Source organism: Eutrigla gurnardus (assembly GCF_963514095.1).
Source record: "Eutrigla gurnardus genome assembly, chromosome: 23".
Lineage (NCBI taxonomy): Eukaryota > Metazoa > Chordata > Actinopteri > Perciformes > Triglidae > Eutrigla > Eutrigla gurnardus.
Window position 1 is genome coordinate 10,590,361 of NC_139934.1, and position 11,021 is coordinate 10,601,381.

General features: G+C 40.3%; 1 protein-coding gene across 1 annotated transcript; it reads right to left on the reverse strand.

Moving 5' to 3' along the window:
* Positions 1 to 5,428: 5,428 nt before the first annotated feature.
* On the reverse strand, positions 5,429 to 11,021 carry LOC311008975 (uncharacterized protein). The gene is made up of 6 exons (XM_084002941.1): positions 10,725 to 11,021; positions 10,209 to 10,307; positions 7,920 to 9,972; positions 7,416 to 7,493; positions 7,293 to 7,382; positions 5,429 to 5,719 (listed from the first exon to the last, which is right to left on the reverse strand). Exons 3-6 carry the CDS (start codon positions 9,958 to 9,960, stop codon positions 5,487 to 5,489), a joined length of 2,442 nt encoding a protein of 813 aa, XP_083859067.1. The 5' UTR covers positions 9,961 to 9,972; positions 10,209 to 10,307; positions 10,725 to 11,021; the 3' UTR covers positions 5,429 to 5,486.

Sequence of the window (11,021 nt, forward strand, 5' to 3'; positions counted from 1 at the left end):
AGATTGTCCTATCATAGCGTAGCAACCCGTAACTAGGCACAGCAGGCTTGTCAGACTTTGGATTTGAGGGGAAGAGTGAGCCATATCATTTATTTAGAGGACTTTTCACACCCAAAATCACAAGACAAACATTTTCTATAATATCAAATAACATTATCATCATTTAATTCATTTTAAGTCACTTTCAAAGGGTTCTTGTGATGAAAGTAGTCAGCCGGAAACATCAGCCAGAGTTTATTAATACATATGAGTTGATCCGGTCCCCTCAGAAGCCTCAGCTGGTGCCCCGGCTGCAGATTAACACACAGGAAACGCCCCACGGCTCAGATTGCCTCGATTTCAAATTTGATGAACGGATTTGTGCAAATTGAAGTGTCCGGTATCTGATGATGCTCCTCGGGAAATGCCTCCAGTCAGCTACTGTCCCGCAAAATCCATTTTACATTTATCGGAGAAAAAAAAGTAATCTTGCAGCCAAGAAAGAAAACGTGTCCAAGAAAAATGGAAAAATTCTGGGAAGGGTCTTGAAAAAGAAGATTCCCCTTTCCACCCCAGTGATTCCTCTGCTGTCCCTAAAGGGTCGATTTAGGGGGAGAGGCAATTATTTCTGTTTTCACTGTTATAATTCATAGTTCCTGTCCACAGTTGAGGAAACTTTGACCAACATGTGTGTACGCAGCCCTCTCCGACTCCCTCGCTCCACATCTCCACTGTCATGCTCTGGCAACTCCTGCAGTGGCCTCAAATTAATCACTGATTTAATGGAAGCTGGTTAAATATTCAAATGCAATAGCAAGTTGCTTAACACATCTTCAGCTCTCTCCTCTGGGCTCAAACCAGGCTGCCACATCCCCACTTTACATTTCATTTTATTGTAGGAAGCTTCAGGATTAATGAAGCAGAGAAATATGCTGGCATTTATCTTGAGCTTGAATCATTTAATTAGCAAATGTTTAAGTACACAATGCTTGTGTGTGAACAACACACTGCAGTCACGACTATATGTGGCTATATATAGTGAAGGGCATTAATTTGGTCCTTTATGCGTCGTTATATTTGCTGTGTGAAACATTTTAACCACACAGTACACATTTGTGATTATAAATTAAAGTTAATTTGTTTAATATGGCAGTTAACCCTAAAATAGTCTGTATGGTATGGATTATTAGTATGGAGTATTTAATTGTTTTTTTTATGGGGTGATTTTGCTCTTTTGACCAAAGATAAAGAATTCAAAAGCTACCAAATACATATTTAATGGCAACATATTAAGTCGATTCACTACTCAGGGCCGTAATCTAATACAGTTCACACTGATGGAAAAAAATGCAAACAACTGTGTGTGCATAATGGACGTTTAATAGGGAACAAGAATGGATGCCATCAGCTCAGAGGGAGCTCTGCATGATAGCAGATGAATGCTCAAATTACTTAGTCATGCACTAAATTTATCCACTTTTTTTCTCCTTTGAAAACACACAAATGTAACGATCCCTAGTCGTATGTTTGGGAGAGTACCATCTGAATAAATTAGGGAGTAATAATGTCACTTTGTATCATAATTATGTCAATTAAAGGTGCCTGTTGAGCTGTTGTCCGGCCTAGAGAATTGTACAAATGGATATACTGTATGTGAAGTGCATCTTCTGCACAAATTTCATACCTTTTCCAATCCCTTGGTCAGCTGACCCCTTGTTGGTGCCTCCCGTGATGTCAGCCATCATTCCCAGCACCCTGTCGTCGGTCTGCGAGGGGAGCACCTGTCAAATAAACCATGACCACTGCAACCTGTCATGAGCCCTCCTCGCTTTTCCCCCGCGAAATGTTGGGCTGTGTTGATAACCCTGTCACTCTCCGAGACTCACGCAGAAAACCGCACACACACCCCGGCCCGGTGGAAGTAAAGCCCGGGCTCACGGCAGTCTGCCTGTTCTGATTGATGGCACTATCAGAAAATAGAGCCGGTTACAGAGAGAGTGTACTCTGTTGCTGTTAGCGCCGTGACGTCTGAGCAATATCTGTTGTGGACATGGATTCAATTTTAAAGGTGCATTCAGGCTCATGTACACGAGGAGACAAGCTGGAATTAGAAACGATCCTTCTCATGTTGCCAGACGGACGAATGGTAATTATTCATGCGGGGTCGAGAAATCGACTCTGCAAAAGTGGCTCCTCCTCGCGAATCACGGCGGCTGATACTAAATCAAGATCTGTGGGCGTCTAAAAATAGCCTTGGGATAGATCACAAGTGTGTGTGTGTGTGTGTGTGTGAGTGTGAGTGTGTGTGCAGTGATAAAAACATTATCTGAATCTCTAGACCTGTGAAGGAGATCAACGGAGTGAACGAACGCTTCAGGCATTCTTTGCATCTCTTTAAAATATGTTCTGTTTTTTTATACAGAATTTTTATTTGGGAACAGATTTAGTTTAGCAATCAATGTATACGTAGATATGTGTGTCATTATTACACCCGTCACTGCTAAAATGATCTGTAATTCAAGCACAAGAGGCGTCGGTAAAAGAAAATAACAAGAAACCAATTTAAAAAAGGAATGACAATAAAAGAAATCTTATTTATTTTGGTGGCCTGAAGGGAAAATGTTGAGCTGGCTTTTTAAATGTGAACAAAATGCAGATACAACGTGCTCATCCTCTCAATATCGGAATTTAGCAGTTTATTAGCTTCCAAATGTTAGCCTCAAACACAAGATATGGCAACAGAAGCAATGACATGCTTTAAATCTTCACAACGTGAGTAACTTCTCTTACATTGCTGAAGACATATTTAGCAGGCCTTTCTCTTTTCCACACGTGTTTTTCTGCAGTTTTTCTGAACGACCCAATTATCCTCCATCACCTTTTTAGAGAGGCGTTGCCACACATGTAGCCTGTAGGGGGAGGGGGGGCATCAGCCGACCTCAGGGGGACCACGAGTGTGGGAATGTGTGTGGAAGATGATAAACGGTGTGTGTGTGTGTGTGTGTGTGTGTGTGTGTGTGTCCATCTCACCCTCAGTGACAGTACGACAAAGGAACAGGAGTCTATTATTCATTTGTTGTGAACAAAATAAACGAGGCATCATTAGAAAATGTTTTCTTCATTGACCTTGTGGGTTATTAAAGACACATTTTCCTTTTCCCACTGGTGTGTGTGTGTGTGTGTGTGTGTGTGTGTGTGTCTGCTCTATTGTGCCTAATGATGGCACAGTCTATTGCATAACGCACCACACTGTGCTCATATTATTATCACACCTATAAGCTGTCGGAGCTATTGATGTTCCTTGAAATGGATTGCACTCATCCATTGTGTGTGCGTGTGTGTGTGTGTGTGTGTGTGTGTGTGTGTGTGTGTGTGTGTGTGTGTGTGTTAAAGCTACACGGATGGCAATTGTGTCCTTGTATATTGTGGGAATGGATCAGCTCTATTTTTAATGTTAAACTGTCAATAAAGTTTGATTTTACACAGTTCCTAAATGTGAAGTACAAAGGGGAACAAACCGCGATCACGTTTGATAATAAACATGTAACATCCGTTACAATAAAATACCTAATAATCCACGGCCCCTCGATGGTCATTACACAATTACACGATATCGGGTGCTACGATGTGGATTTCTTGTCGATTTCATTCTCAATTTGTCCGACCAAATGGAAACGGCAAAGCAGGAAATCGCTAATGTCAGCGGTATTACCCAGCTGCTGTGGGAAGGAGTCGTTTTTTAAAAATCTGTTCAGTATTTGTATTTCTCCTTCTCCACTATAAGATGCGTTATACTGGGCCTTTATTTGATTTCATCTGTTTGTGTGTCAGGGACGATGCATTGATCAACAGTGGATATTATATTTACAGTACACATTAATAATGTACTTTTTTCCTTGGCAAAGAAAGTTCCTTTAAAAAGGTGTGAATGATTCACAGAGATCTGAAGCATGATTAATAATCAATCTGCAGAGATTCATTCAATTTCAATGCTGTTAAAACATGGGCGGGTGTTTTTATTTTAATTATATGACTCTTTCCACCGTCGCACCAGACTTTTGCTGAATTGAGACCTCCAACTGTGAAAGCGTGATGGAGTGTGACGCCAAGATTCATAATGGAAGGTGCCATTTAAAGCGAGGGTTGAGGACCGAGAGACTCGCGGCTACTGCAGGACGGAAAGTGTGTGTGCTTAAACTCTTTAAGTGTGTGTGTGTGTGTGTGTGTGTATGTGTGTGTGTGGCCCCTGACTCAATTTAAGCCGCGGGACCTCCCCAGGTAATCAACAATCTATAAAAATCTTCCTCTGTCCCTCCCTGTGCACCAAATCCAATACCGAGATGGGCCGGTTTTCCCCAAATAGATGCACACACACACACACACACACACACACACACACACACACACACACACACACATACTTACTTATGTCCACTTTGGGGGCGCACATTTCAACACCCTCCCTTAGAGGACACCACTTTCTGAATGGTTTAGAGAGATGCTGGCAAGTGGAATATATTACTGGGAGTCTCCAGATTATGAAAATCGCTTGAGATTTTAGTTTTAAACATCTTTTGTCCAAAAATATTTTTTACCTTGAGATTGGGGACAAATAATTTTAATGTCCCATTTGGGGTCTTCAGCTATACACAAATACACAGACTGATAAATGTCACTTTTGGGTGCCTCACTTTCCTTTTGGGGACAAGACTCATTAAATGTCATTATCTGCATGCACATTCAGTAAGGAGAGCATGTCGTGATGAAATATGAAATTCAATCTTTGATCGGGTAATACTGTACTTGTAACAGGTACCGGGGCTGCCGATGCCCATTGGTCAGTTGTATATCGTCTGAGAACTGAGCAAAAAGGAAAGAGTTAGCAGGACACAGCCGCTTCTGTTGAGTTCTCATAAAGACTGAAAACTCAGGCAGAAAACCCGGAAATGCCTGCCCCCTGGGATGATCACCTGGCATTATACTGCCACATACTAGTCAAACTGGAGAAGCTCTCAAAGGTAAGTTTTGTAAAAACCAAAATAAATCTTCCACAAATGTGGGCACACATCAGTGGACATCACATACTCACCCAGACCATGGAATAATGCAGATTAAGCGGTAGACTGAATATGTCATAGTAGCACCACAATGAAAATCTGCATGAAATAATAATACACCCAACAGACTTACGTTTGCTGTTAACTTGTATTTTAGTAACATAATGCATGGACATAATGTATAAGTGTCACACAGCTCAAATGGAATGTCCTTGAAAATTACAGGTCACTACAAACTTGGCTAGCTTTCAAATGAATGCATCTGGACAACAGTCATTTAACATACTTGACTAGAGAATGTTCAGAGAAACAATTTCTTGGGCTCGCTAGCAACAGCAAGAACTTTGGCTATATAAAAAGAAAGAAGGGCTTTGGGCACAAGCAAATTTAACATTAGCCTCTAAAATAAGGTAACAGTTTTAGTTCACACAGGTATACTTCAACAAATAGCTATCGTGAGTCCTGAGAACAAGCCTGTCTCTTTAAGGCAGTGATCCGATTTCGGACATAATTTTTCACTCCAGTCCAGTTTCGGTCTTTGAGTGCATGGGGTTCTGCACTGATACACCGAATGCAGTCCATCTTTTGAGGTACCTTGCACGTGTTGATGAAGCGCATCATGTGTCTTTGAACAGCACGCACCTCACTGTCTTCCCACTTACGTTTGGAGTTACCTCTGTTGTCTGTGAAGAAAGAGGTGTAAATATCTCATTACTAAAAGCATTTTTTGCAGTCCATCCAAAAATGTATTCACAACCTGTGCTGTCTTTTCGTACTATTGTTCAAAATGCAAGGACAACACCAAGGTAAACTGATTAAAAATAGAAGGCCATGAATGCTAGATATCGCTACAAAGGTTTTTAATTATTTAAACAGTTAAATTTGTAAAAAAAAAAAAAAAAAAAAGCAGGCTCCCTGCTCCAACGACATTAGCTGAAGAAAGCATTGCCTTTCTGGGAGCAGAGCTCAGGTCCTGACGATATCATATAGACATGAACAGAAAGAAAAATGTTCACGATATCGACCAATAGCTCTTAGAGGGTTACACCTTTATTAATAGAATCTGGAGTTACAATATGTAACGTTTTAAGCACTTTTCAAAGTGTTACTACTTAAACTTAAGATTCTTCTCCAAATTCAATTGTTAGCTGCAGTTGTAAACACTTTTTAATCAGAGATTTTAGTATCAAACAACTTAACAGAATTTTAACCTTAAGACTGAGGACAAATCATTTTAATCATGTCATGTCACTTTTGAGATCTTCAGCTGTACACATATATACAAACTGATAAAAGTCACCTGTTGGTGCCTAACTTTCCCATTAGGGACAAGAGTCATTAGATGTTATTATCTGCATGCACTTTAAGCTATGTTTTGTAAGGAGAGCATGTTCTAATGTGAATATGAAGTTCAGCCTTTGTCTCAACAGAGACTGCAGTGCAGACTCTGCCATAATGCCCTTCTTTAGGCTATCACGGACAGACAAGTTGTCTGTTAGTGCAGTAGACAGACACATTTATGTTATAGGTAGGTAGCAAGACCGGCAGCAAAGCATGGTAAACAGTGGTAATGTCTGAGCTGGGAGGTGCCGGGAGGGACAGCTAGGAGAACCATTAGCTATGTTATTATTACGTTATTGATCGTTGTATTTGTAAGTCTTTCATGAGGTTGCTGGTGTAATATGTTTTAGACATATATTAGATTTAGCTGCATTTTCATTCAATTTTGTAAAGTGAACCAACACCTTTGAACTTTTTGCCCTCTCAGCCATGACTGGGGAGCACAGAATGTAAACACAAAGTTACAGCACGTTAAATATGATTACTGACACCAGCATCTTCATCATTAGGGGACGATTAAGAAAAATGCCTGCTATGTTAAAATAAATTCATGTTATATAAACACTCATGGCAGCAATATTTCTTTACTGAATAGTCAGGAACAGGTACCAAATTAGTCCTGTTTCTCCCATCCCTACATATTACTGATCAGTTGTTAGTGATTAGTATGTTTTTAATATGTCCATTTATCATTAAATAGCCTAAGTCAAAAAAGGACGTTCTGAATATGTGTCTTTATTTTTACCACAATTCAAAACCTTATCCACAGTGCCAGAGTGGCTGGGATGGTTTGGCTGCAAAATTACTTGAAGGGCTCAGTATTCAGCTGTAAGACCTGGTTTATTAGGTTAGATTTATATTGTAGATACTAACTTTCTTACATTAAAAAAATATCTAACCCAAGCCAAAACAAACCTTGATTGCGAAGACCAGTGGGAGGAGTGGAACTGGAAGCAGTGGCCGGAAGTAAAGGTGTAGTCTCTGGTGGCTCCTGGCCGTCTTCACCTGTAGTCTCTGGTGGCTCCTGGCCGTCTTCACCTGTAGTCTCAGTAGACAACTCAACAGACTCATCCTCATCACTTGACGCATCCTGATCTTGGGAGGAATCAACTTTTTCTGAGAAAATGTAAGAGAATATTTAAAAAAAATATGGCATAGCCTCAGCAGTTGTAGCCTTAAGATGAAAAACCAACAGCCAATTCTGAATGTATTGCCCACATTATTGCAGTTGCACATTTAATCAAAATAATTTGATATAGTGTAGTGTTCTATATCAATTAACCATACATGTACGCAATATCTAAGGAGAAAGTAATCCATATTTGACCTGATAAGACTACATTTGCATTCTTTCAATTTGAAACAGATTGATAAGGTTCTTAATTTCTAGACTTCAATTACCAAATACAGCATAAACACTACCTTACTGTTAAAGAAGTACTGATGATGCATTTCTCATCAGGCAAAAACCATGGGTTGCCCCAGCATCTGAACTACATATATTGTACTAATATACACTAAGATACACACATGTATCCATACCTTCAGGGTCAATCTCAATGTCATCAAGGGTTTGACCTTGATACTGTGATAGAGTCCCCTTCTCCACTGCCAAAAGCATTTTACTCATTTTGGCTAACTGAAGTGTTCCCTGCGGAAGGCGGTAATACTGCCTGTGGACACGAATGTCATGACCCAGAAAGTCAGCAAGTTGGTCTGCTTCATTTTCTTGAAGATTAAGAACTTGAGACATCGTGGCTATGTGCTTCCGGAGCCTTGTTGAGGTTAAGACCTCGGGATGTTTGGCACCACACTCCCTTGCAAACCTTTGGATGCATTCTCCCCCTCTGTAAGCTGATGATGCTCCTGGTCTAGCAAACATGTAGATGTTCTCTTTGGAGACTCCACACAGTTCACGAGTGTCAGCTAGAAGCTCCATAGCTGTCACCATTGATGGTTTTAGGAGCACAGGGACTCCTCTTCCTCGTTTCCCCCTGATTTCTACTCTGGTGAAGAAATCACACATCTTGTTCTCAAGTGGGGTAAGACATAGGGCCATGTCCTCATTGAGTTCTGACTTTCTCCTTGCTTTGAAAGTGGCCAACTCCATTCTTGACACCTCTCCTTCTCTTCTTCTGTTGAAAATGATCAGCTGAGCAAGTGTCACTTTGGCAAGCATTGCATAGTTCTTTGCAGAGGGACACAGTCTCAGCATTCTTTCAACAACAACTTTAAAATTCTCCATGTGAAAGTCCAAACGTTTGACATCTTCAGTGAGAGGAATAATCTGTGGTGCATTCCACTTTGACTCTCTAAGAGAGGTTGTTGCTCCTCTGGTAATCATTCCCTTCCATCTGAATTGTTTTATGGTCTTGAATTCTCGAGCAAATTCTACAAGTCTCCGGTCTCTGTCAGCTCCAGACAAATTATCACTCTCTACAAGCTCACAGATTATACCCAGGCTGTTACCAAGTTTGAGGGCTAAGGAAGGTGTGCGGAATGTGTTGTTCTCTGCGTTGTACCCAGCCAACTCTTTCACTGCAGATATCACATGATTGAAGTTTGCAGGATAGATGAGTTCCTCTGCCTTCCGGATGGGAGTAATCTTCTTAGCCACAAGTAATAGTCGCCCAAGTTCTCTAAGTCTTTGCCTTATGTAGTCATGTCTGTTCTTTCTTGACCCATTCAGATCAAACAGGTGTTGTCCAAACTGCAGGAGAAGTTTGTCATTTTGAATCAGCTGAGTGACCCCATCATAGGTCATGGAGGAAATCACATTCTTCAAGCCCTCACTAATCTCACGCACAATGGCCGTTTTAAGGGCACATTTGGATCGAACTCGACTCCTCCCACTGCTGGATTCATCACTAGTTTCTTTCTTTGCTGGGCAGATTTTCATGTGCTTCCACAATGTTTTCTTGGCGTAAAGTCCTTGACAATGAAAACAATGAATAAATTCAGAGGCACGTCTGGACTCTCGTGGTCTGTAGCAGACCTGGAGCTCTCCAGCTCCCTCCCTCACAACATTGGCGTTGTGGGCAAAGTTTCCACGTCTTCTAAGAATGTCCAACTTTTTGCGTCTCTCTTTGGAATTCTTTGGATGCTGAAAGGCTAAGGCAACCTCCGCTTTATCCCCATGTACAGCTTCCAGGTGTCTTGAAATTTTGGATGAGGGATGGAGGCAGAAGGGACAGTAGTTCCTCTTGTTGTACACTCGACGAGTTTCAGAATTTGAGGGAGGCAATACTCTTATTGAGCCACAAATTTGTTGGATTCTGCTTTTCTTAGGAGTGTTTGAGTTGCTCTTTATTGGACTGGGGGATGAGATCTTTCTCTTCCTTTGAGTGATCAAGTTCCTCTTCTTAGGGCTGACTGCATTGTCTCTTTTTTCTGGGCTTCCTGAATCAGTATCTTGTTTTGATAGAGATAAAATGGGATAGCGTAGAGATGGCAGGGGCTTTTTCACAACTGGATACAGCGGTGTGTCTTCATCAGGCTCAGAGGAACTTCCTGCTTCAGAGTCTGGGACATAGTCACGATCACTAAAGTCTGTGACATCAGAGTCATCAAGGGATGTTTCCATATATGAAGTGGCCTTGGAAAAAAGATTCTGTTTTGTAACATAGGTCATCCTTTACTATACTGAGTGTCATGTACTGTATTGATGCATTGGACTTTTATTACAGGAAGATTATCTCTTTTAGCTTTGGGATATGACATATAAAGGCTACATTTATCAACGGTGATTTAATGAAAAGCCACATTATAATGGATTTAGCTTTATGTATACATCAAAATGTATACAACTGTTATTAGACTGTAGAAAAATACCTGTCTTTGTCTTGAGGATATCCTTTTTGAGTAATCCACTGAACAATTCCAAGATCTTTGACCATCTGATGATGTAGCACACGCAAGAGGAGCTGTTGTCTTTGAATAGAAAAAAGGACAAAAAAATAAAAGCATTCCATTTAGTACAAATTACTCAGCAAAAAAAAAAAAAAACATTCACGTGGGTTTTTTAACTTAAATTAAATGACATAATAAATAATAATACATAAAAAACATTGGTATGATTGAAATTGATGTAAAATGAAAAAAATTCCACTCCCTATAATGATCAAAGAGTGATCAACCTTCACTCTTTTTCAGGGATAATACATTGGTAAATAAACAAATTACATGAGTATGTATTTTTGAAGAGCACGATGAAAATTATTGGATTAATGATGGTTTATTTAACGATGCCAAATGATAATAGTGATATTATCCACACTGAATATACCTGTACAATTGAAAAGTAAATAATAGGCTATTGTTCAAATGCAGCAAGCAATGCAGTGTTACCTGTGTTTTTGATGCTGGCTCTCCATCTTCCAACGGATCACTGGTTATCACTGATTCATCCGAGGTATCTGATGAGGCTAGTGCCTAAAAAGACAAATCCAACTTACTGTGTGCAATGTTCAAATTCAACTGGCATTCTAACATTTAAAAACATGCCAAATAATTGCACCCCTATCACTGCTTGATGTACACAGAGCATGTCAATGATCATGGAGTTTTATAGAAGCTTCCCTTTTAAAACTTGCCCGTTTGAAGTTGTAGACATACCTGAATATCATCATGCAATGGGGATTGCGA